General features: G+C 37.2%; 1 protein-coding gene across 1 annotated transcript in view; it reads right to left on the minus strand.

Moving 5' to 3' along the window:
• kl-2 (dynein heavy chain 2, axonemal kl-2) overlaps nucleotides 1-27,764 on the minus strand; it is a 638,176-nt gene that overhangs the window by 97,668 nt on the left and 512,744 nt on the right. The window contains exons 69-73 of the mRNA XM_068229141.1: nucleotides 24,669-24,835; nucleotides 12,456-12,602; nucleotides 6,357-6,663; nucleotides 1,176-1,307; nucleotides 1,012-1,096 (exon numbers count right to left, since the gene is read on the minus strand). Of these exons, the coding sequence (XP_068085242.1) occupies nucleotides 1,012-1,096; nucleotides 1,176-1,307; nucleotides 6,357-6,663; nucleotides 12,456-12,602; nucleotides 24,669-24,835 (838 nt within the window). The remainder of the gene's footprint in view (nucleotides 1-1,011; nucleotides 1,097-1,175; nucleotides 1,308-6,356; nucleotides 6,664-12,455; nucleotides 12,603-24,668; nucleotides 24,836-27,764) is intronic.

The raw sequence follows: 27,764 nt of genomic DNA on the forward strand, positions 1-27,764 counted from the left end.
CATTGGATCTTAAAACTATATCCCATGGGAATCCAAAAACTATTGTTCTAGATGCTTTAAATGAAATGGAAGATGGGGGGGGGGGGGGGGTTGGGGGTAAGGAGATTTATGTGAATGATACTTAAATTACAGTATCGTTTACAATTGTGTTAAAAAAAAAAAAACTTAAATGATGAAAAACATATTTAAAATATTTAAAAGCGTCTATGGTAAAATTCTTTTTGATAACATTAGGTGGCGTGAATAAAAAGTTCGTGTTTGTAATAATTTTCAGGCATATGTGAGAAAAATAATAACTTAATTAAAATTCGCGTCTGTGGTGATGTTAAACACTTATTATCACTAAAGGAAGTTATTAAATATAAACAATAAATACCTGAAGACTGGTGCATATGGCATAAACTTTCTTTCAAGCATAAGTGTTTTTGAATAAGTGCCTTACCATAGACACTTTAGAATATTTTAAAGTATGTTTATTAAAAACAAAGTGTTTAACATCACCACAGATGCGAATTTTAATTAAGTTATTATTTTTCTCACATATGCCTGAAGATTATTACAAACACAAACTTTTTATTCACGCCACCTAATGTTATCTAAAAGAATTTTACCATAGACGCTTTTAAATATTTTAAATATGTTTTTCATCATTTAAGTTTTTTTTAACACAATTGTAAACGATACTGTAATTTAAGTATCATTCACATAAATCTCCTTACCCCCAACCCCCCCCCCCCCCCCCCCCCCAATCTTCCATTTCATTTAAAGCATCTAGAACAATAGTTTTTGGATTCCCATGGGATATAGTTTTAAGATCCAATGTGCTTGCTTTTAAATGTTATCATCTAAGATTTTTTATATACAGCTGAAGATGACCACTAAGTGGTCGAAACATGTACTGTGTTTGTTAATGTATTTTTAAGTTTGCCAAAGGCAAAAGAAATAAAGTATCGATTAGGTGGCTTTTTAGATTAATTTGTTGCTAGGAAAGAAGACAATTATTGTCCTTACCTTCGGTGGTTCGGTGGTCATTTTTATGCCAGCCTGTAGAATAGACAGCGGGAATTCTGGACTAGGACTGGAGCTCAACCACAACCTACAATAGCAATAGGTTAGTAAACAAGTTGTCTTTGATTAGAACATCTTACAATTATTTTAATCATTTGAGAGCATACCTAAAGTCAGGATGGACTTTGGTGGTCTGCAACACTTCCACGATCTTATCCAGCTTTGGCATCCAACTCAGGGATAAATGACAGTTTGCAAGGAAGACCCAGTTTCCTTCCCTGGCTCCATTCTTGATCATGCTTAATATAAATCAGAAGAGTTTCAAATTTATTATTTAATAATTAATGACTAAATGCAAATAGTGATTAGACTTTAGAACTTGTGCATCTTCTTAAAAAATATTTTGTGTTTGTTTGAGGTGGAGTTTCTCTTATATTTCCAGCATGTAATGAACCTCATATTTAACATCCATATTGATGTAATACTCAAGTCAAATAGAGAAGAGTTCACCCTTTTCATTACTGAAATATTGTATTATCTTTTTAAAAGAAATACACTTTTAACTATTCTAAATTTAAAAAAATGTTCCATTCCTCATTGGGGACATCTTCAGCTTATACAAGATACAAAAATACGGCAATAGTTAACAAGTGAACACGGTAAAAATTTCAAAATTTTTGTACATTGCACATTAATAATACTATAGTCTTCTTTTTTATGTACAGCTCTGGTATATTGTGTATTGTGGTGATGGTCATAAAAGGCTGCCATAACTCAATTGGTAAGAGTATCTAACATAAAATTGGAAAGTTTGGAATAGTTAAAAGTGCACTTATTTTAAAAGGATAACACAATATTCTAGTATTGAATAGGACTCTTCTAAATTTGACTTGAGTTATACTACAAGAAAGTGAAGTTTATTGTTCTAATAATAATTTAAGTTCAATCAAGCAAACTTCAAGTTAATCTGCTGTTTTAACAGGTAAAGAGCAAATTCATGGATCATATTTGCGTGAATAATAAATGCAGATATTTTTCAAAATGCTGCAGGGAAAAGTTGGGGTGCAGGTATTATTTGCATCAAAGTTGGTACAATTCCTCCTCCTCCTTTCCTCTCATCCAGTTCCTGCTGGGTTGGAACATTTATGGCACTTCTCCACCTTCTTCTCTCCTTCCACCATCCCTCTTCCATCATTTTGTCCCAGTCCAGTTTTCTTCTTTTTGCACTCCTCTTTATTAAATTGATTCACCTTATTCTAGGTCTCCTCCTCACTCCCTTTCCCTTGAACTTCACCTCCATCATCTGTTTTGGTATTCTTTTTTCATCTATCCTCTTTTCATGTCCAAATAATCTTAGTTTATTCCTATCAAATTCTCCCATTTAGGTTTTATATTCTGACTTCCTTTTTAATAGCTTTGTTTCATACTTATTAGGTACCGGTACTTCATTTTGTCAACTTGAATTTTACTCTCATCCCTACTTGTCATTGTCCAGGTCAACGTGGTACATAATACATTTTGTACATAATCTCTTTACACTCCCTGGGTACTTCCTTATTCCAGACTAGGTTTCTTACACTCTGGTAGAATGCATTGCCCTGTTGCACACTCTTGCTAATCTCCATGTTCTACCTTGTATTCTGCAATAATTCACTTCCTAGGTATTTGAAACTGTCCACAATTTCAGGGCTCTGACCACCAATTTTCACAATGCATTTCCCCTGTCTTTCTCCTCTTGATATCACCATTGTTCTGCTTTTCTCTGCACAATCTTCATGCCATTATTTTCAATTTTCTCGTTCAGTGAATCAAGTTGTTCTTGCACTTCTTTGCTGTTTATTCCCCAGATCACAATATTGTCAGCAAATAGTAATAACATCTCATCTCGCTATTCCCATATGCTTGCTTTGTCTCCTTTACAATTTCATCCGTAACCATTAGAGATAAAAGAGGTGACAGCAAACTTCCCCTCTTAGTGCAGTTTCATTTCTAAACCATTCCGTCTTTCCAACCGGAATCCGTACACTGCTGATGCAGTTGTACATTGCTTGCACTATTTCTAATTTGTGTACCTAGTCAATTTTTTGCCATGGTTGCCCAAACTTTCTCCCCGGGAACAATACTGCATGCCTTTGTTAGATCTATGAATGTTATGACCATATCCTTTCCGAATTCCTAATTCTTTTCCATTAATTGCCTCATCATCAAGACTGGGTCCACTATAGATCTTACACTTTTAAAGCCATACTTTTCCTCTTACAACTCTCCTTCTACCTTTCTTCTCATTCTCCTATCCAGTATACTTTCCAGTATTTTTGCCACTTGTGATAAGAGTGTGATTCCTCTATAGTCATCACACACATATTTTTGTCCCACTTCTTAATGACTGTATTATTCCCTTTCCTCAGTCTTCTGGCTCACATTTTAGTTTCCATGTGCACTTTAAGAATCTGTACACCCATTGTCCCAACAGGTCCAGCAGCCTTTATCATTTCCACACTAATTTCACCCATCCCTGGTGCCTTTCCCATTTTAATTTGACAGACAGCAAATTACACCTCTAACATTGTTAATATCATCTTCTACTGTTGAATCATCGCACCATGTTGCTACTGTCTCCTCTGCACACTTTCTCACATTTAGCAGTCTATCAAAATACTCCTTCCATCTTCTCTTTATTTTTTCTGGATGTGTTATTCTCTCCACCTTCTTTTTCTTTTCCATTGCTTTGTATAATTCCATATAGCATTTCTTCAGTGTCAGCTCCAACTGTTTCCATCTTCTGTATAAATTCTTCCCAACTTTTCTTCTCTTAGCAATTTCTTTCATTTCCTTTTATTATCAAGATACTTCCTTTTGCTTTTTTTTTTTTCAAATCTCTAGTTTATTCTTGTCATGCTTTCTTCTTTTCTTTCATTGCTTCTATCACCTTCTCATTTCACCATGGTGTCTCCTTTTTTTTTTCAATCTTGTTGATTTTCTACCACAGGCACACTCTGCCCACTTATAAAATCCCTTTTAAAGTTGGACCATTCACCTTCCACATTTCCTACTACAGTAACTGGAATATGTTGTTCCATCTTTCCAGAAATTCTCCCTGTACTTTCTTATCTTTTAATTTCCACACTTTTATTTTACTTTGTCTATCTCCTTTAATTTTTCCATTTTCCACACTCTCATTTTTGCTGTCACAACTCTATGATCATCGTATGCTTCTCCTGGTAAAACTGTTATGTCCATCAACTGTCTGCAATTTGTCCTTTCCAGCAGAGAGTAATCAACAACTGATTTTATTCTTCTGTCACCCCAACCATATCTTGTAATTTTCATGTTGTTTTTCTTCCGAAACCGTGTGTTGCTCACAATCATTTCATTCTTCTCATAAAACTCAACTATTTTATCTCCATTCCTTTTTTCCATATCCATATGGTCCAATTACTTCTCCCTTTCCTTGACTTTCATTTCCCACCTGTGCATTTAAGTCTCTCATTATAATCACTTCTGCATCAGTTATCTCCTTTTCTAATTTCTTCAGGAATTCCTAGATATCCTCCTCCTTGTTCCCTGCCTGTGGTACATACATTTGTATGAAGTCAGATCTCTTTTACGTCTACTATCAGCTGTTATTTTGCTTCCTAAGTAAGTTCTTTTAACGTTATTGACATGTTTTCCATGCAGAGTTATTTCAGCTTCAGTATGGTGCCTGCTTACCATAAGTATCCTTGTCTTGCCTGTATTAATTTTCAAGTTGTACCCAGTTAGAAAGGTATTATCCATTAGGTATTATCCATTACTTACAACATTGTATTCAAGTCCTCCTCAGTTTCTGCTATTATGGATATGTCATCAGCAAACGTAAGCACATCTCTTGTCTCTCCTTGGATTTTAATCTGTCCTCTTTGCCTTCGTTTCTCACTTATCTTATCTAGATCTTTCTGGATGTACCTATTGAAGAGCATTGGTGAGAGGGCACATCCCTGTCTTAAACCACGTCTGATGACTGTTTCATAGTTATGTCTGTCATGCGTTACTACAGCCATTTCTTCTCTGTAGACACTTCTTGTAACCCATCTGTCCTTGTACTTGACTCCTGCTTCTCTTACCATTTGAAACCATTGGCACTACTCAACCTTGTCAAATCCTTTCTCTAGATCAACAAATGTAATGTAGTGGTCCTTGCCCTTCCTTAGGTGTTTCTTCAGCATTAACGTTAATTAGAGTATTGTGCCCCTCATTGCTCTTACCATTTTAAAACCAAATTGATCTTCAGTGATTAAACTGTCTAGACTCAACCCCCCTTAGGGTTATGGCTGTAAGTATTTTAGTAGCCTGTGATATTAAACTGATGGTGCGGTATTGTTCACATATCTTTGCTGAGGCCTTTTTCAGTATTGGAACAAGTAGGCACTTCTTGAAGTCCACAGGAATGTTTTCAGTTTCGTATATCTGGCATATTAGCTCATATAATGCATAGAGTGGCTTCCTGCTGCTTTGAATGAGTTTTCAATACCTGGAAGTTTCTTATCTTTATTTTTTTATAATTTGCTTTGTGTTGCATTGGCGCAGGTCTTATGGCAACAATGGGCTAGGAGTGGGAAAGGAAGCGACTGTGGCCCTATTTATTTTTAAAAAATTATTTTACGAAATACTTTCTCTCATGCAGAGGCTGCCTTGCGACAAAGTATACTTTTATATTCATTAACGGCCATAGCCGTGAAAGACCATGGTTTCCAGGTACCTTATTTGAAGAGGTTCATGGCTTAGTGGACAATGGAAGCCACAGAAGGGACAACATCATTGCCTTCAAATATAAGAAGAGAGGTTACATCATCGACCCCACTGTTCGCTTTGAAAGCCATAAGTCACAACCCTCAGATATCAACCTCGAGGAAATGAATGTTTAACCTACCAACAATTAAGGTACAGCCCCATCATTTGCTTGGTTGAAAATGAGAAACGATGGAAAACCATCTTCAAGGCTGCTGCCAATGGGGGTCAAACACCCTACCTCCCAAATGTAATCTGAAAGCTATGTGAATCAAACTCCATACCCAGCTCAGTTGGTAGCAGTTCTTACTCTTTTGAATGGTATATAATATGTCATACCCTTTATTGTCAGAACACTTGAAATATGTGCTCAGTGTGATCAGGCTTCACATGGCTGAGAGGCATCTGTATACATCGTGTCCTGCATACTATTGCATGCATTATTATATGCTAATGAATTAAAAATATGCCTTATTCACAGGGGGTGGGAGTGTAAAAACTTGTACAGCTATAAATATCTACCTCAAATGCATTTATACTTGCAGTCTTCCCTACAAACTACTTAGAGATATATGCTATACCTGGTAGCAATGGGTGCTTGCCCTTGACCAAGGGATAATGACTGGAACCTCTCAGCCATGCCAACTGACTCAGCTAACTGCATGAGGTTGCTAGATGGGTCCACGCCTGGTGAAAGCACAAAGATGAGTGGAGTGCGTGAGGTTGAGTCTTCTAGCACTGCTCTAATGTCCAATACAGGAGGCTCTGCAAACTTTGGACCGAGCATATTTATGATGAAAGTGGTCATACAAATAGAGAGGCGATCAGGACGAAGTGAACGCACCACTAGCATCTTTTGGAATTCACCCAGGGCCTCCTGCCATTCACCTACAACACAATATTTAGAATAACATTAAAAGAGAATCAAAAATTAAGAATACAAAAACAAGAAAAAATAGTATTTCAGCTGAAATAAGGGCCTACAATCAAGCACCATGGAGGAATGAAATTATCCCTGGCTACATGAATTTTTTGGGATAAGCAGTAAGTTGGGCTACAAACAATCAAATTCAGGATTCAGTTAAAAAGAAAACAACTTTTCAACAAGGGAGAAAAACTGCGAATGAATACAAGTCTTATATGAAAGATAGGAACATGCCTAGAAAACACAATAGAACAAAGACAAAATGATAGGGTGGCATCAGAAGAGACAAGGACAAACATGAAAACTGAAAAGGACCAGGGCAATCTCCACATCTTCATACACTGAAGTCTTCACGCAGATAGGTTTTCTCGTCATCAGTTCCAATTTTTCTACATCTATTTCTTCTCAGGCTCTGACAAGTTCGTTTCTACCTCCCAGCTTCATCAGGAGGGTGGGTAGGTGGTGGTGATGGTGGTGGGACAGGAAGTGGTGGTGGAGGAAATGCAACTGGGCTACCAGTCTCTATTAACACTAATCAGAAGTAGAATTGAAGCAGTTCAACACTTCGAAGAATGAAGGTATCAGCAAAAGGAAGAGAAGGGCTATGAAGGGAGTGAAAATCAAAGACTCCCTAGGCCTCAAAAACCTAATACCATCGGGGTCGGAAAAGAACAAGAGTTGACTAACGAAGGTGGGGTAGGATAAATTAAAGTAAGGAACCTGGCACAAATAATGGGAAACAATGCCAGGACTCAGCTAAGGGCCCGATGGTCACCAACCCATGCTCCTAAGTTAAGAGCCGTTTGGTCCCCATTTAGTTGCCTCTTATAACAGGCAAATGATACCATGGATGTATTCTATCACCCCTACCCACAGAGGGATCAAAAAGGTGGGCTATGACACTCAGTGATGGGTCATATTGACAGATTTCCAGTTTACACGTGGGGGTGCGAGATTAAAAGAAAGCCAGTTAAACACAGGCACAAGGAAGAAGCAAAAAGATAAAGGTGAATCTTCTTTGTCTTAGCTTTTGTCCCACATAGCAGGTCCTGTTGTACTGCACATTACTCGCCACTTCACACGATCTCCAACATCTTCAGCCATCACTCCAGTTCTGACCGTATCTTCTGTAATGACATCCACAATTTCTTTGGCTGTCATCTTGGTCAGTATCCTAAAGGAGAGATGTTGAGCGCAGTTCTAACAACAGAATTTTCAGTACTCAGGATTACATGCCCGTAAAATAGTAGGTCATTTTCTCGCAGTTTGTCCAGTATGGAAGCTACACCAAATTGTTCTTTAATATCTTTGTTCCTTATGTGATCAAGTCCAGTATGACATACTGATCAACGTACCATTCTCATTTCTTGTTTTATAAAGATCATTCCATGTTAAGTTTATAACAATATATGCTATCCACTTATTAGCCTCTACTGCTTCCAACTGAAGTCTAATATTTATTTTAAACAAATTATTTCTTTATATAAATCATATATGACGTTGAAGCAAATTTTATGCCTGTCCTGGTTCCTATCATTTTTTTCTCTTAACCCCTCAAGGCAGCAATTTAATCCTGAGCCGCTTGCTTCCCAGGTACTATTTAAATTGAAGCTTAAGAGGTTTAGACACCATCAAGTTAAAGGATTCATAATGTTAAATCTTCAAAACATATGAAAATGCACAGCCAGTTTCCAGTCATTTGGCCAGGTCAGGAATGAAATGAATGAAGCCCTCATCTAGCGGCGAGGATAGAAAACATGCTGGCTGCCGAAGCCTGTCGCACTCTTCTGGGGCAATGATAAACGACTGACAGATGAAATGAAATGTTAATGGAGAGTGTTGCTGGAATGACAGATGATAGGGAAAACCAGAGTACCTGGAGAAAAACCTGTCTCGCCTCCGCTTTGTCCAATACAAATCTCACATGGAGTGACTGGGATTTGAACCATGGTATCTAGCGGTGAGAGGCCAGCGCGCCATGGAGGCTCTTCGAAACATAATATATAATATAATATATTATGTGATGACAGCAGTTCATGTTGTCCATAAACACCCGCAATCTTAGCAAAAATATATAATTTGGATAGGTTCCATATTTGGTAAAGATGAATCTATATTTCAGGAATATTTACAGAATAAGCAAGAAATATTTTCTTTGGATATGTACGCAGTCTCAACCTGTTCGTGTATAATTTCTAGGAAAGGCTGAATTTCAAAAAGTGTTTTTGGCCATGTAGAGTTGTCAACAAAATGTAAAAACCATGAGATGCGTTCAAACCTGTCCCTTGCCATTGAGAGAATGCAAGGGCTTCTAAAAATACATCCCTGGTGAAATAGCTCTTCAGGGTGGGTTTCTGCATTATCCCCGTAAACATTACAAGCCTCAAGAACCGTGCGTGTAGAGGCGCGCGGCTGTGAGCTTGCATCCGGGAGATAGTAGGTTCGAATCCCACTATCGGCAGCCCTGAAAATGGTTTTCCGTGGTTTCCCATTTTCACACCAGGCAAATGCTGGGGCTGTACCTTAATTAAGGCCACGGCCGCTTCCTTCCAATTCCTAGGCCTTTCCTATCCCATCGTCGCCATAAGACCTATCTGTGTCAGTGCGACGTAAAGCCCTAGCAAAAAAAAAAGCCTCAAGAACACACAAATTTCCTCCCGGCACTGGTTCCCATTTCCTAGTGCCACGAACCTGCTACGCAGGCATAGCAGGGGGAGAGGTTATACTCCCACGTGGCGTGTCCCAGGTGGCGGATAGGGAGGTCCTCACCGGCTTGCCGGCGGACTTGAGGGAAATAAAATACCTCTCGCGGACCAAACACACACACCCTGTGGGTGGGGGAGGCAGACGAATAATACACCCACGGTATCCCCTGCCTGTCGTGAGAGGCGACTAAAAGGGGCGACCAAGGGTTGATTGTATTAGAACCATGAAACTACTTGTGATTCGTACCACCACACGGAGAACACCAAGGGTCGCTTTTACTTGTGCGTAGTACCACTACATTAGGTACAAAATTGGTTTGTGATTAGTAGCACACAGCAGCACCGTGCGGTCGGCTTTTGCAGTACCTGTGATTAGTACCACCATATGAGCAGGACCGTGGGATGATAGCTACCATGGTTCTGCCTTGCCTATGATTAGTACCCACTATATGAGGAACACCACGGGATAGGGAGAGGTCCCTGTGGTTAGTACTCTTATGTGATGAACACCATAGGTTTCCGTTGCCTGTAAATGGCGCCGCAAAGTGAGAAAAACATAGGTCTGTATTATATGTCGAATTTCATAAGCTCTGAGTAGTACAATAATGTGTGGCATACCGCAAGTCTCTGCTACTTTTGATTAGTACCACAACAGAACAAATACCATGGTTCTACTTTGCTAGCGATTAGTACCGTTATGAGGGGCCTATAACTTCGATTTAGGACCCCCTTTTGACTGCATGCATAATCGATTGGGTTATGCTATAGCAGTACTCCCTTGGTCAGTAATACTCTTTTGTCACGTCAGTTTATGTGAATGTGCGACATTGCGGGTCGCATCCACTGATTGTTTTAAATTCATGTCCATCCATTCATTCTTCGTTCTCACGCTTTTGAATTCTGGTCAGTGGATAATTTTAGACTTTTAATATGTCATTCCATTTCGTCTTATTTCGTACCATTAGGGGCCGATGACCTCGATGTTAGGCCCCTTTAAACAACAATCATCATCATTTCCTAGTGCGTGACCTTGGTTTCAAGGTCTGCCAAGTATACATTTTGTCATAAAACTATTTGTCCTTTGAATAATTAGGTCAATTGCTTTGTCGCCAAAAAACAGAAGAAAAGCATCTAAAACAGGCTTGAAATGTTTTTTGGTACCTGGCACACCCATGAGGGTGATCTTTTATGTGCTCATGGCGAAATCTACCTCTCGCCAAAACCTGTGAACAGGGAATGAAGTTAATACAGTTGAAGCTGTTTCTTCTTCATCTGCACTCTCTGTCACTTCTGCAGAAACCTCTAGCTTTGCATAGCCACTGTCACATCAATTCCAAAAATATCACTTTCACTATTGTCATCTATGAAAGGAATAATCTCTGTGCTCATAAGAGAATGAGACGGCCCAGCCATTCTTCTGCGACTGAGTAACCTCTGCCTACAAATTGCCTTTAGTACTTCCCCTTTATAAGTGGCAACATTTTCAAGTTCAATACAGTTCACAAAGCATTCTCAAGATGGCAGGAATGGACGTGATACCTTCTAAAGCAGAGGTGCTCAGCTGGGTGCCCGTTGAGGCTAGCCCAGTGCGTCAGGGCTGACATGACGTAGATGCGGGCAGTTACGTAGCAAGCATATGTCACAGTGAAGTGAGAGAGCAAAGATACTTTTGCAGGAAAGCGAGGGAGCTTAGATGTTCAATTGTGAATATGATGCTCTCCTCCATAACTCAATGAAGTGTTGGCTGAGATACGCTATTTAAAATAAAACTCTATAATCGCAACAAGAAAAACTGACTTTTTCAAGATATTCCAGTTTGATTTATACTGCGCTCAATATAAACAGCCAGTTTTATTTTCTTATATTTATTCATATATTTTCCCAGTAAGCATGATTAGCTTGTTAGTGAGTTTATCAGATAATTTAAACCCAAACAACCACAAACCACAGCTTATCCACATTAACTCCATATTATAACTGATTCTAAAGCACTTCTTAAATATGTAATTAGTGAAAATTGTAATTCATTACCTACATTATAAAAATATTTCAGGTTGTAGGCCTAACTCTTTATTGTATCTGGTCAAAATACATGAAATGCAATGAACATAAGTAACTTATTTCTTATAATGTAAATTGAAAATTATGTTGATTTCTGCCCTCTTTCTTTCATTATTTTCTGCCTCTATTTCAAATTCGGATATTGCAGCAGTGATCGAGAGTGATTGGGAGAACTTTGCCCTACCTTCACGGCCTGTGACGTAGCCAAAACGTCACTGTGCTCATTGCCTGCTAGCCCGCCCACATACAGTGCTGGGCGTCCATGAGATGGAATGCCCAGCATGAGCACCTCTGTTCTAAAGCAACTTCCTTGAAACTCAATAGAGCACATTTCATATTCTATTCCTGATCAACATAAGTCAAAAGCAACATATATTGATCAATTTCATATTAGTTTTAATTATGAAACGGAGATGGCAGGAAAGTAAACAACTTCTCCATTCATAAGGTGACAAAAATATCCTGGAAGACAGCAGTGATGAGTGTGCAGCAGGCGTTCTAACTTCTGCCTGCACCGGTCGTTCATGGTACGTCGAACCGGCTGAGCAAGTATAGTTCACCGGACATACAATGAACGTCAAACTGGCTTGAGTGGTTAATAATGATTAATAATAATTTTCTTCAACAAGAATAACGAACAAAAAAATATGAAAATGAAGCATGCAAACTGACAATTGTGAGCTAATTTTTTGGTTAGGTTTCCTTTTGGCAAATCGTGTGTTTTCTGTCTACCATTTAAAATAAACATTTTAAACTCTCTCTAGTTAAAATGACAGACATCTTAATGGAACTATTCATTAATATGAAATATATATTTGTGTGTGTGTGTATCTATGAATGCAATGATTTATGTATTTAAGTGGTAAGACTGTACGTCTTCAAATCAAGTGCAGATTTTCAGAAGTTTATTTCCACTATTTCACTATATGGCAGTATTTTTAGAATAATGGTTATTGTTGCTTTATTGTCATTATGCCTGGAGATCCTACCTACTAGATTAACTTCCTCGGGTACTTTGTCAGTGTACCACATGTGCCAATCTAAATTATTTTCTTGGAAGGATGCGATAAGCCCATGGAAGCCGCTGAGTTTGTCGAGCTCAGTAATATTGTCCCAAGATTCTTCTGACAACCAAGCTGAAACAAATGAAACAAAGAAGTAATGCATATCAGAAGGCACATACAGTAAAACCCCTATTTAGCATCTACAAGGACCTGAATTTTTTTACCTTACATGGAGGTTTACCGTAAATAGACGTTTCAGTAGATAGCACACATTTTCCAGAAATCTTTGCCTGTATTAACAGCAATAAAACAAGGAGATATCTACCCTACACACTATACTGTAGTTACAACTGTGTACCATTTGTACTGAAGAGTATTCTTGTGTTAAGCTTTCCTTGCTATCTTAAGCAAGAGACCTGTATTGCACCATAACTAGCCTTGGCTAATAAATGAATGAATGAATGAATGCAGGCAGGCAGAGAGATATGGGTACAGCCTAACAAAATTGTTCCTAACAGACCTATACTATTTGTGGATCCTAACTGAATAATTGCTGAAGGCTATGGATGATGATCCTCAGAGCATACACTAGTTGATGGATCATTATCACATGCATCTTCATTGTACACTGTAATGCCTTTTAGCATTCAGTCTCGAAACTGCTGTGAATTAACCAAGTTCTTCCATAATCCTCTATTTGTAACCAGCTCTCTTTTAATTTTACATCCTCAGAAAGACTGCCTTGGTGGTTTTCCCAACTGAAATCAACATAGGTTATTACAATGACATCAGTAGGGATCAATGTTTTATTATAATTTTGGGTCCACCTTATTCAATACATAAAAACTTGTTGCGTAGATATAATTACAACATATATCTTTCAATCAGTACTAGTTTCAACGTCCTGCTGAGTCATCATCAGCTGAATAGAAGTTTGTAGAAAAATTGACAATCATATAAGTTTATCAACACCATATTCATCACAGTTTAAAACCATATTGATAACAATGAAACTGTATTAAAAATATACTGTCTCGAAGTTCATATTTTCAACAAGTCGAAGACTAAGTAAATCCCTTCCAAGATTACAATTATTGTGTCCACCTTTTCGATATAAATATATACTTTTAGTGATTAAAATCTACATGAATTTAAAACACCAGTTAGGGACATGTTTCGCCCTAGTTATGGGCATCTTCAGCCTAATACTAAATCTTAAGGTCAAGAATTAAAACTATATACATCGGAACTTAATAGTAAACTTAACTTAATACTAAATACAATGGTCTTATGCTTTTTACATAGTTTACAATATGTACAGTATGTACAATATGTACATTAACTTTGCCAGAATTTATGAACAATGAATTCATTTATTTTATAATGACTAGACATCCAAATTGTAGATTGGATTGATCACAGCGTGAGTTAGGGTTTCTTCAATTGTTATGGTCACCTGAGTTGTAAGAATTGTTACAAAACTGGAACCTTGGTTAAAGTCGTTCATGTTAGGGTATGAATATTCCTTTAGAAAGAAGCATGATTATGTATTAAGGTTGAAGCATGTATGTTGGAAACTATTGTTGATCAGATAAAAATTTTGGAATATTACGTCATTCTTGTTGATTAACTTCCCACTGGTGCATTGTTCAACCTTGGGAGGAATATGAGTTGTCTGTAACTGGATAAGAGAAAAAACGGGGAATTAGAATGATGAATGTGGAACCCAGTATGATAATAATTGCAGAGTGAGTGTTTATCACTGAACTTACTTGTCTTGTCGACGTTAGCTGTGACCAATTGTTGCGGGTGTGTCTGAACGACTAAGCTTGCTACTCCTAGTGTAGTATTAATGCTGTAACGGAGGGGTGGAGCGTGGAGGGGAAGGGGGAGTGAGTTTCAAATCGTGCGTCCATGTTGTTGCTTGAGAGGTGTTACTCGAATTGGATTGGGCGGGCCAGGCATTAAGTGTGGCTATTGGAGCGCATGCATTCTGTGATTTAAACATACTGGGAACTTTTTTCTGATTTACAGGCTGGTTTAACCTTGGAGTTGTATCATATAACGGATTTTTGTTATCAATGACATCATTATTATTTTTATTATAAGTTTGTTCCAAATGAATGTACAAGTTCTCCGTTTCGTTCAATAATTTCCCTTTGCCTAGGCTTTTAACGATCGTCAAATCATTCTCTATTGAGGTGAACTTATGGCCTGTTTCAGTCATATGCTGGCTCATGCCCGAATACTTGTTATGTTTGGAAGCATTGTAATGCTCCAGATACCTTGTGTAAAAGCTCCTCCCTGTTTGTCCAAAATATGTGAACTCACATTAGGCACATTTTAACCTATAAACACCAGATCCTGAGTAAATGTTGTTATTATTATTGACTCTATTGTGGTTGAGGAATATGTTCTGATTATTATTTATTGTCCTGAAGGCTATGTTGACGCTGTGTTATTTTTAAATATTAGTGATATGATGGATAGCCGGGCTATTATAAGTAAATGTGGAGTAGCTGTTGATCTTTGATTTCTCTGGGACTAGGATGGAAGATAGTCTAATTTTTATCTTATTAATTAACCGATAGATTACATTTACCTTAAAGCCATTGAACCGAGCTAACTGCCTTATGTAATTCAGCTCTGTTTCCAAACTTTTTGGCAAAAGAGGAATTTTTAGTGCCCTATATATTAGACTATGATAGGCAGCTAGATTTTGGGTCTTAGGATGTAAGGACGAACCCTTAATAGTTATGGGTAAATGAGTAGGTTTCCTAAAAATTTGAAATTCAAAAGTGTTGAAAAGTTGAAGACTTGCGAGTCTTATGCCACATCATCATCATCATCATCATCATCATCATCATCATCATCATCATCATCATCATCATCATCATCATCATCATCATCATCATCATCATCATCGTTGACCAACTCCAGTTTCCCAGGTGTGGTATACAAGCCCCTTCCATTTTGTTCTGTCAATGAACACTTCTTAATTCACAATCCACTCCCAATCCTGACCTCACTCCTCTACATCCTTCTTCACTAAGTCTGTCCATTTTTCTCTAGGTCTGCCCACTGGTCTCTTTCCTCTGATTTCTCTTTCATACTCCTTTCTTGCAGACCTGTTGGCACTCATTCTTTTCACATGACCAAACCACTTCAGTCTTGCCTTTTGGATCTTCTGGAGTAAGGAATCTTCTAGTCCTACGTCTTCTCTGACTTTTTCATTCCTGATTTTATCCATCCTGGTCTTCTGGATCATTGTGCGTAGGAACTTCATTTCTGCTGCTTGGAGTTTCGAGTTGTCCTTTCTTGTTAATGTAACAGTTTCCAGGCTGTATGTGAGGATAGGGATGTAGTATGATTTATACAGTGTCATCTTGGTTTTGAGTGGTACTAACAAAGGATGAGGGAAATACATAACTGATGTCAAAGTTATCCCCAGTGAGAGTATGGACAGTGATCACAGATTATTGATTGCAGACCTAAATTACGTGGCTAACACAACCCCGAAGAAAAGAAAAAGAAAACGTAAAGTGAAGACTTGGAAATTAGAAGAAGCCAAGCTGAAGGAAGAATATAAAATAAGGATACAGAGACACTTACCAAAATGGGAAATGAATACAATAGAAGAAGAATGGAGAATTTTTAAGGATACTTTGGTGGGTGAAGCTAAAATATGCATTTATATGCCCAATAAAACCTGTTCAATTTTGATTTTGATTATCATTCTTGGAAACGTGTTGAAAATACAAGACTATAAGATATAATGTTAAGGGAAAAAATATGACTTGTCATAGAAATCCCCCCACTACTCATAACCAAGTCTGTCTGTCCCAACTTGTGCATTTAAGTCCCCAATGATGATGGCATTTTCTTCATCAATTATATCTTTTAGATCTTGACAGAATTGTTCCTTCTTTTGAGCACTACATCCAATCTGTGGTGCATATACCTTCACTACCATGTAATTTGTGGACTCCAGCTGCATATTTTTCTAAGTTAAATGTCCTACTTGAAATTAGTGATGTTAGAAGATTAAACTTGCAATGTTTTTCTCCTTTGTTGTATTTTTCGTTTTAGTTGAGAAACCACAACATTATTAAAAGATTGCGCATTGAAGGTTTACTGGATACGTCATATTAGTAGTTTTCACCGATTCTCATCTGATTTGAGTCAGCCTATTTTAATGCTGATGTGTTTGTTATTGAAGCATGGTTAAAAGGACACTAAATAATGATGCTTAGTTGTTGGTGTATTGATTTTACTGCAAAATTTGTGGATGATTGTACCCCTTTTTTTCACACTTTAATGCCTAGCTGTGTCTGTTGCAGTACTGCGACTATTTCTGCAACAGTTCCTAAATATTAAGCTATTATAAGCTCCTTACGCCATTCTAGTATTTATTCTTTGACTTTAAGTACATTTCAATACGGACCATAACATGAGATTTGTAACATGTAACATACCACTTAGCCGAGCAGCTCGTCTTCTTTCTCCCAAGTCTGCCCAGCCCAAACTTTGTAACGTTTTTGTAATGCTACTCTTTTGTTGGAAATCACCCAGAACAAATAGAGTTGCTTTTCTTTGAATTTTCTCCAGTTCTTGAATCAAGTAATCCTAGTGAGGGTCCCATACACTGGAACCATACTCTATCTGGGGTCTTACCACAGATTTATGTGTCCTCTCCTTTACATCCTTACTACGACCCATAAACACCCTCATAACCATGTGCAAAGATCTGTACCTTTATTTACAATCCCATTTATGTGATTACCCCAATGAAGATCTTTCCTTATATTAACACCTAGGTACTTACAGAGATCCCCATTAGGAACTTTCACTCCATCAACATAAAATTAAAACTGAGAGGACTTTTCCTATTTTTGAAACTCACAACCTGACTTTTAACTCTGTTTATTATCATACTATTACCTGCTGTCCATCTCATAACATTATCGAGTCCTTTTGCAGTTGCTTACAATCTTGTAACTTATTTGTTACTCTATACAGAATAACATCATCTGCAAAAAGCCTTATCTCTGATTCCACTTCTTTACTCATATCATTTATACACAGTATATAAGAAAACATTGGCGGGTAAACTATAAACCTTACTGACATGAGGAAATGCATGTCAGGCACCGACCAGCTAGTGCATAACAAAATATAAACACAAAGATCCATAACAGACCTAGCAAGCCAGTCGTAGCATGTTAACATCACTTTCAACAATCAAACGAGCTTCGGATCGAATGTGACAAAGCCTTTGTGCAGATCTGCCAGGTAAGACAGCCAAAATGGCTCCATTGATAGAAAAATCTGTTCAAAGAAAAATATAAGAATTGGGATTATTAATGTAGTATCCTTACAAAAGGATCCAAGAATTCAAGAAATCACATGGATAATGACAGAGAGAAATATACCGAAAATGGAACTAAGTGAAATAAGAAAAATAGGAAATGGTAGTAAGGTGCTGGAGAGGGGATATAAAATTTGGTGGTCAGGAAGAGACAAAAGAAGGAATGGTGTTGCAATAATAGTGGCTAAAGAACTGGAAAACAAAATACTCAATGTGGATTATGTTTGCGACAGAATAATTAAAGTTCAGTTAATGATGAAAGGAAATATCCTTGATATAATCCAGGTTTATGCTCCTCAAATAGGTTGTGAAATAGGTGAAAAGGAAGAGTTTATCACTAAACTGGAGGATGCTGTAACATCTACCAAGACTGTGATTATAGGAGATTTCAATGCTAGAGTTGGAAATGGTAGAGGAGGATATGAAACAGTTATAGGAAGCTGCAGAAAAGATCACAGAAATGTTGACATGTGTCTGAGAAATAAATGGATCATTATTAATGGATGGTATAAGAAAAGCGATAGTCACAAGTTTACCAGACACAGTTGGAACTTGCAACAGAAATCCATGATTGATTATATAATAATAATGGAAGAAATCAGAAGATTCTGTAACCGTCCAGGCTTCTCCAGCCCTACTAATTTAATATAATATCATTTTACGCAATATCATTTGATATCAAGTTTATCCGCCATCGGCAATTATGTGTAATAACATATTTATTCAACGTCAATCATTTGTAATCAAGGCATTTTGGAATTATATTGTATATATAATAACATCGTTTTAGTATTTAAATTATTATATTATGTAGGATAAGAATTCATTATGTTGTAAATACGGTCAATATGTTGAGACATAGTTGTTTTCATTTCATCTCATATTTGTGTATATGGAGGGTTATTCTTGAAGCTTGGGATTTTGCGTGCGTCATGGGTTTATTTTATGACCAAGGCTAGTAAACAGCGACCCGTGCGCGAGGCTTGCAAGCTAGTCAGCTATATCATCGCCACACCTTCTGGACTTGTCGAAGAAGAGGAAGGGAGTTGATGCTTCGAGCTATCGAATCAGATACTTCGTTGTATATGAGTTTTGAGATTGAACTGTTACCAAGAGTGGGGGTGAGCCCGGATATATACTGATTCTCAACATGAGAACGGGACCTAAGGACCTTAAGGCTTACGACCTTACAACCCTTACAGCGAGATGCTTAGAACGAGATACTCCATCACTAGTACTTCTACTGTGAACATCTACTTTGAACGACGTGATTTGATTTTTGAAACAGTGTGCGGTCGCTCCGCGACATAGTTACTTTTCTACAATGTACTTCGCTTCGGTTATGTTATCGGATCTACGAGAAACGAAACAAGCTTATGGCTTGTGTGATATTCAGTAAATATTGTGGACGAAGAACTATGTTTAGTTCAAGTCTACGGAATTTTGGTACAAGTCTGTACCGTATAAATTGTATAGCTCAGTTGGTTTGAGATTTCTACTAACATGGAAAAATTCATATCTCTGAATTTTCTCCTCATACGATCAACGCTGATCAGTTTTTACAAGTATAGGGCCAATGTCTAATTTAAAGACTAGGCAAGTAGGGAGTGTTAGTCCAGATAGCCCGTACTACATCAGAGAAGGAAGGAAGGATGTCCATGGAGCAAAGTCTACATCGAGAAGGAGAGAACGAGTAACCACGGAAACCAGATGACTTCAACGGAAGCTGCAATTGGTGAGCTTCAACTAGATAAAGCAAGCAATAGTAAATTCAGTAAATTCTAAATCCCTCCACGCTTTAAGGAAACTTTTCCGATTCATCTAATTTTTTTTTTGTATAATAAATTCATTTGTATTTTATATTGCGTTAATTTTCTTTCTTAAGCGATACTTAATGGTTAATTATTTAAAATCCTACCCCTGTGATCTAAGTATAAGTCTCTATGCTAGTAAATATAAATTTTAGTTTACAGTTTTATTTAAAACTAAAACTGTAACCATGGCACCCAAACATTACATAGAGAAATGGGGAACCATGGAATGCTGATTGTTTCTATTTGCGTGGCAATTTTCGGGCAAGCCACAAATAGTTTATTTAATATTCATGTGTCCCAAGATTATAACTTTCATCTCCCCAAGTGTTTTGACGAGGAGGAGCAGTTACAATTCTTAACAGTTGTGAAAGTGATACCAAGCATTAATCTTGACGGTGACCACCGACTATTGGTGGGGACATTGTGGAAATTCAGAAGGGGTAAATATGGGGGGAAAAGACAGGCAAAAATTCAAATGCTGGAAACTAAAAGATAGAAAAATCCAAGAGATATATAGGAAAAAGATTAAAACTCAACTTCCTAAAGACGAGAGGAAGAATGCTGAGGAAGAACAGAAAAGGCTCAAACAGGCTTTTGTCAAAGCTACAGAAGAAACCTGTGGAAGGACATCAACAAAAGACAGACACAAAAAACTCCATAGTGGAGTGAGAGAATTGCAGATGCAGTCAAGAAGAATAATGCATGACTAGAATGGTTCAGAAACAGAATGGAACATTATAGAGACAAATGGAAACGATTAAGCAGAGCAGCAAGGAAAATTATAGCATTGGCTAAAAAGATATCCTGGGAAAAATTTACAAAGGAAATAGAAGAGAATTATAAGAATGACAAGAAAATATTATACTGCATATTAGGTAACAAAAGGAAGCAAAAAGAAAATACATCAAAAGTCATCACCAAAAATGGAAAACCTGTGTGAAAAGAAAAAAAGTTTTGAAAGTATGGAATGAATACTTCCAAAATCTATATGAAGGACAAAATGAAACAAATGAACCCAAGGAAATAGATGAAGATAAAATAAATATCACCATTACAACGTAAGGGACGAATAAACAATCAGATGAAATAGGAGGAGAAGATCTACAAATGTTGGATGTAGAAAAAGCTGTATTAGAAATGAAAAATGGCAAAGCTCCTGGAATAGATGACATCACACTGGAAATGATTAAAGCTGCAGGACCTATTGGAATGCAGTGGCTGTATAGAAAAATGAAGCTAGTATGGACTGACGGAGAGATTCCTGATGATTGGACAAGGGCAATTATTGTACCTATTTTTAAAAAAGGTAGCAAGGCACTTTGTGAGAACTACAGAGGAATAGCACTACTGTGTCATTGCATGAAGATTTATGAAAAAATCATCTTACAAAAATCAAGAACAAGATAGATTCACAATTAAGAGAAGAACAACTAGGATTTAGACCTGGGAGATCAACTATTGATGCCATATTTACAGCTAGACAAGTAGTATAAAAGAGATGGGAATTTGGGAAAGACATCGCAGTTGCATTCATAGATATACAAAAGGCTTATGACACTGTTAGAAGAGAAGAGATATGGCAAGGGCTGAATAGAATGGAATTGTCAAGAGAAATTGAATTCAGAATTAGAAACAGGTATAACAAATGTCTGAACTGTGTTATAATAGATGGAAAAAAATCAGAATGGTTTAGAACAGACAGAGGGGTTCGACAAGGAAGTGTACTTTCACCAGTTCTCTTTAATATAGTGATGGACAACAATATGAGGAAAGTTCACCAAGGGTCAACAGCAAATGATATGAAAGTCATAGAATATGCAGAGGATGTAATAATATAGGAAGAAAATGAACAAAAATTGGAAGTACAAATAAATACCTGGCAGAGGGCAATTGAAGAAGCAGGCATAGAAATAAGTTTAATGAAAAGTGAGGTAATGAAAATCAGTAGAGAGAGAAAAAAAATTAAGGATGTTAGGTGTAATGGAAAAATTCTTACAGAAGTAGATGCTTTTAAATAACTAGGAAGTAAGCTAATTGGGAAAGGAAACATCAAGGAAGAAATTTCAGAGAGGATAGGAAATTGCTCAAAATTTTATTACTTGTATCAGACATAATTAGAAATTGGAAAGTACCTACCAAAGCAAAAATCATGATATTTAAATCGTGTTCATATGCCAATGTTGATCCATGGAGCAAAATGTTGGGCTTAGACAAAGAAAGATCCGAGTAGGTGACAAGCAACAGAGATGCGCTTTCTGCGAGGGATCTTGGGTAAAACAAGAAGGGACAAGATAAGAAATGAAACCATATGAAACATGCTACAGATCAACCCTCTAAAGGAAACTATGGAGAGAAATAGGCTGAAATGATTTGGCCACGTCAAAAAATGGGACAAGAAAGATTACCAAGAAGAGCTCTGGAATGGGCAGGATCTGGAAGAAGACCACGAACAAGATGGAGGGATCAGGTGGAGGATGACTAAATCGGAGAGGACTACAGTGGCAGACAGTAATGAACGATAGAATGTAGGAAAAAAGAGAAGATTGGAAGAGGATCTGTGAATGACCTGCATAAGCAGAATCATATCAGGAAGAAGAAGAAGAAGATATAAGAAAACATAAAGGTACAATAATACTGCCTTGAGGAATTCCCGTCTTAATTATTACAGGGTCAGATAAAGCTTTGCCAACACTAGAGACCTATTTTCTAGAAATATAGCAACCCATTCAGTCACTCTTTTTTCTAGTCCAGTTGCACTCATTTTTGCCAGTAGTCTCCCATGACCCACCCGATCAAATGCCTTACACTGGTCAATCGCAATACAGTCCATTTGACCTCCTGAATCCAAGATATGTCCGGCTCCATGGCTAAATGGTTAGCGCGCCGGCCTTTGGTCACAGGGGTCCCGGGTTTGATTCCAACCAGGGTTGGGAATTTTAACCATCATTAGTTCATTTCTCTGGCATGGGGGCTGGGTGTATGTGTTGTCTTCATCATCATTTCATTCTTATCATGACTCTCAGGTCGCCTACGGGCGTCAAATCAAAAGATCTGCACCTGGCGAGCCAAACATGTCCTCGGACACTCCCGGCACTAAAAGCCATACGCCATTACATCCCAGATATCTGCTATATCTTTGGAGAGATGGGCGCTCTCGCTTCATCAATCCAGTTCTTAGATATCCATTTCTTCTCACCCTCAACAAGCTTGTTTCAGCTTCAAAGTTACATCAGGAGAGTGTGCATTGTGAGTAGGATGACCAACTGTCCCACATTTTAAGACATTTTGTAAATGTCCCACACGGGACGTCATTTGTTCCAAAATTGTTTTGTTTTCTATCTGAATGAATTTTCATATTATTGCCATCAGTATGAATTTTCACAATACGCAACTGTCCTGCCATCTAGCTTCAACTAAACATAGCATAAACAGTGCAAAGAAGCATGTTGTAGCATCTTTGGAGAAGTGTTCTGAATGTACCTTCTGACTTCTGAGTTACAGTTAATCCATGAAATGGCATGTGTGGCCATTCTGTAGCACAAAGCGCATCAACATAGATGTCTTGTATTAACTGGAGTTCTTTAAATTTTTGTGATTTTAAAAATAGATTCGGCTTCTGATAGTGATGACTGTACTTCTAATTCATCACAAAAAAGAAAGCCATCATTTCTCCTGATCGAAGTAATGACCACAAGGCGTTTTGTAAACTTCACAAGAAGACGTTTGGTGTTCCTCATTGATGAAGGGTCTTCAACCCACAGACTAGAAAAGAAATTGTACAATAAAGATGAGTGATTTTATTTAAAATGTTATTACTTCAATTAGAGTACTTTGGGTCAAAAAATGAGGGAAAACTGGCAACACAATAATTTGAAAATGTTACAATTTTTGTTTTAAAATTACTGCTAAAAATGTAGTTGTCCCCCAGAATTGTGGAATGTCCCTCATTTCTTCTTTCCTTCAACAGCTGGTCACCATAACCACGAGGCAAATGTAGGATGATAGGTTACATAAGAGGATAATGGACTCAGACAGACATGGAGGCGGAGAGAAGTAACTGAAGACGAAGGCAATGATGGCCAGACTCAGTTCTTAACGATTTAAAAATAATATGCATATAGAGTATTCTTCTTCTTATTATACAAATTTCCCTGAGAGACAATGAGAGAAACTTTCTACTTGTTGCCTGCCAGCTGAGAGCTTGTATCTGAACAGATAAGAAGTGTTACAGTGAAAATTTGAAACAACAAATATTTCTTGCTGAGATATATCTTTTAAAGAAGAAGTTATAAGAAAAGTGCTTACATAATTTTTAAAATTGTTATCAATATATTTAACAATACAGTGAATTTGAAATGCTATGTGAATGAAATTTTGTAACCATTTGCTGAAATCCTAACAGAAGAAGAAAAACAATACACATACTTCCCACAAGACAGTAAAACAGCTCACATGTTGGTTTGTCCAATGGAACAGACTTGACTGTCTGTGATTTTTATCATGCACAGGAACAACCCTTGTTCTTCAACCTCAGCAACAAGAGATCACAGTGTAATACATAATATAAGTAGAGAGTTTTCCAGAACTTTCTGTGCTACTGTGGCATGTGCCTGGATATGAATATTTCCAACAGCTTCTGTGAAGTACAGGTAAGACAAAACCTTCAGTACCATAAATTTATTGTCCGTTAAATATATTACTCTGGCGCATCATGTTATGGCTCTCCTTGGCAAGGCTGCATGCACTGTTGGTTGAACAAGACCTGCTCCAGTCCCTTCATTCCTTGATGTGTAAGGTTTGCCTCTTTTTGTATTATATTATGAAATAATAAAATATATGTGGTTCTTGTTTAAAAAAAAATTGGTTGAGGAAGTCAAAGATATCCTGATGCCACTAACTTATGAATTAACACCATACTGTCATTCTGCAATTGTTATTTACTATGTATGAAGTTAAAAAGACAACCCACTATGAGTTGAAAAATTTGATAAGCTGATAACATATGCTGTTGGTTACCTTTGGAGGGATTGTCAGCCTGTTCTTTTCTCTCAAGAACCACACCTCCCTTGAGAAGGAAATTGTATTCAGCAAGGCTCATCCTGTTTGCATTCTCAAGTATCTTAACACACAGATGAAATGTGAACAGCAGCTTGTGATGTTCAAACAGGCCACGGCATGCGTACCTTAAACAGAAGACAATTTATTTATATCTAAATCTATTGAAGTTAGTACTAGAATTTTGCCATGTAAAAAAAATAAAGACACTTAAATTGGAACAGCTTCAAAAACGATCTATCATTCTGACATAATCAGAAACTGGAAGTCAGAGTCTGGAAATTGTGGATAGCTTTAAATACCTAGGAAGTGAATTAATGTAAAATGGTAGGGTGGACATGGAGATTAGCAGGAGGGTACAGCAGGGCAATGCATTCTACCAAAGTGTAAGAAAACTTGTTTGGTGCAAAGAATTACCAAGGAAAAGTAAAGAGATAATGTACTATGTACCCATACTGACTTATACAGTTGAGACTTTGACTTTGACTAGGAGGTAAGGGAGTAGAATTCAAGCCAGTGAGATTAAATTCCTAAGAAGTATGATAGGAAAGACAAGGAAAGACAGAGTGAGAAATGAAGATGTTAGGATGGAAGTTGGAATAGGAAAGCTACATGAGAGAATTGAAAAGAATAAAGAATAAGAATAATGGACATGTAAAGAGGATGGAGGAGAATAGAATTCCAAGGCAGATGCTGGAGGCAAAGTGTGAGGGCAAGAGAGCAAGAGGAAGACCTAGAACAAGGTGGATTGAATAAGTGAAGAACGGCATAAGAAGGCGAAATTCAGACTGGGATAAGATCGTGGAAGAGGAATGGTGGAAGGAAAGAGAAAGATGGAGAAGTGCCATAAATACCCGGACCCGGCAAGAGCTGGATAAGGGGAAATGATGATGATGATGATGATGAGTCAGAAATTCATTTATTTATTATTTAGGTTATAAATAACTTACAAGAGATAAAAATTGACAATGCAATTTTAATTTACATTGCAGAAATATCAACTGTAACTATGAATGACTTCAAGTTTTATAATTAAAAGTTAATAAAAAAATCTCTGGTCAAAACTGTGATGGAGTGTCACAAAATTGGAAAAAAAGAGGTGAAATAAAGGCATACTGCTCATCCTCTCTCATAAAAATCCCTAAAATTCGATATTATAAACTCCAACATACTCCAGTGGATTCAACATCTCGTAATGATGAAGGATAACAGATAGAGAGATAGATAGTAAAATGTCTTTACTGGCGTAGTTAAGACTGTTAGGCCTTCTCTTAACACTAAACCAATTATTGTACATAGAATCAAAGTTAACACTGTCATAATTAATACTATATTTAGCACAGTTACACAATCAAAATATTTTATAACAGAAATAAAATTCCACCCCAATGAGATATCAGGATATTCCTGCAGGCTTAAACAAAATCATCTTGGGAGGAAAGACACATGCTAGACAACAAAACCCTGGGAAGAGCAAGATTACCAAGTTAGTTGGAAGGTTACTAGTAAAAGATCAACAAAACTTTGCCAATGATGATGATGACAGATTCTAGAATTTAGTTCTGAAAAGAGATTCATTAACATGCCACTCTTAAATAAATGCCAATCAACTCCTTTTGGATGTCATCCAGTAACCTTGAGCTCAGGAGGTGGATATCTGATCGATGTCAAGATAGAGGTAAGTTGTGAGATTTCTGCAGCTTGTATCCTGTAGAAGCTTGCAGAACATATGAGTGTTCACTGCTTATAGCCGATAGTTTAAAAAAATCTCATGACGGTAATTAAATTGCATTATGGAGAGGAATTGGTAGATATCACACTTAACATAGTGAACTTTGGTTCTACTTTTATGTTGACAAATTCTTAGCCTGGTACCTGACAGCTAACCACAACAACAGAGACAATAAACACACTATGCGAGATCCATACAATCGTTGCATTCCGGGTTGATGCAGCAAAAGCAACTCGTTATGGAGCCAGATCTTTTAAAAACTAACTTGCACAATCTGGAAACCTTTCCTGCAGCTTACAAATAACTCTCCTTTCCAGTATTTCAATGTACTGGTCCACAGCCATCTGATATCTACTACCAAGGGCTGTGATGTCACAAGGGTCCACTACCTCAGCTGTCACTCACCATGTGTAATTCCTATACTTCTTCTTTTTCTTTTATGACCACATAGGATCACTTTAGTCAGTCCGTCGTTCAGGTCTCTTTGAAGGGATTGTTCGGGCTTTGCAGTCTTCCCAGTACTTCTTCAGACGCTCCGATCTTCGTGCCCTTTCCTCAGTTGAAAATATGCGTGTTGTTGGTTTGGTTTATGCAAGGGTAAAGCGGAGGTTTGTATTCTTGAGTTTTGTATTCAATTTTATCTTATTTCTGGTGTCTTCTGTTGTAAGGCCTATTTCCTTCAGATCCTCTCTTACTTCTCTGATCCATTTACATCCTGTTGTGGTATTTTTTGAGATGAGATTGTGTTGTACTAGTTGTTTCAGAAATCTCGAATCCTGCATCCTCATGATATGTCCAAAGAATCCCAGTCTCCTCTTATGCATAGTATCTGTAATGGGTTCTAGCTCTTTGTACACAACTTTGTAGGTATTAACCGCCTCTGTCCATCCTTCTGGTATTTTTTGTTGATGCAGGGTCTTCCAATCCTCGTTTCAATTTTCTGAAGTCTGTCGGTCTTTGATTGTTTATTCAGGTGAAAAAGTGTTTTTTCTGCATATGTAGCTTCCGGTTTTATAACTGTGTTGTAGTGTTTTATTTTTAAATTTATTGATAGACATTTCTTTTTGTAGATATCCCAGGTTAATTTTTGTGCTTTATCTAATCTATTTGTTCTTGTTTGGATTGAGATTTTTTTCATTTAGGTTATGTGTTATTATTTCTCCAAGATATTTAAATTGAGTTACTATTTTGATTTTATTACCATTTATGGTAACTTCTTTTAGTTGTGTTGGTTTTTGGGACATTATTTCTGTTTTTTCAAATGATATTTTGAGGCCAATTTTATTTGCAATGTTTTGAAGTTATGATATCTGGGTTTTTGCTTC

Source organism: Anabrus simplex, chromosome 9 (assembly GCF_040414725.1).
Source record: "Anabrus simplex isolate iqAnaSimp1 chromosome 9, ASM4041472v1, whole genome shotgun sequence".
Classification (NCBI taxonomy): Eukaryota; Metazoa; Arthropoda; class Insecta; order Orthoptera; family Tettigoniidae; genus Anabrus; species Anabrus simplex.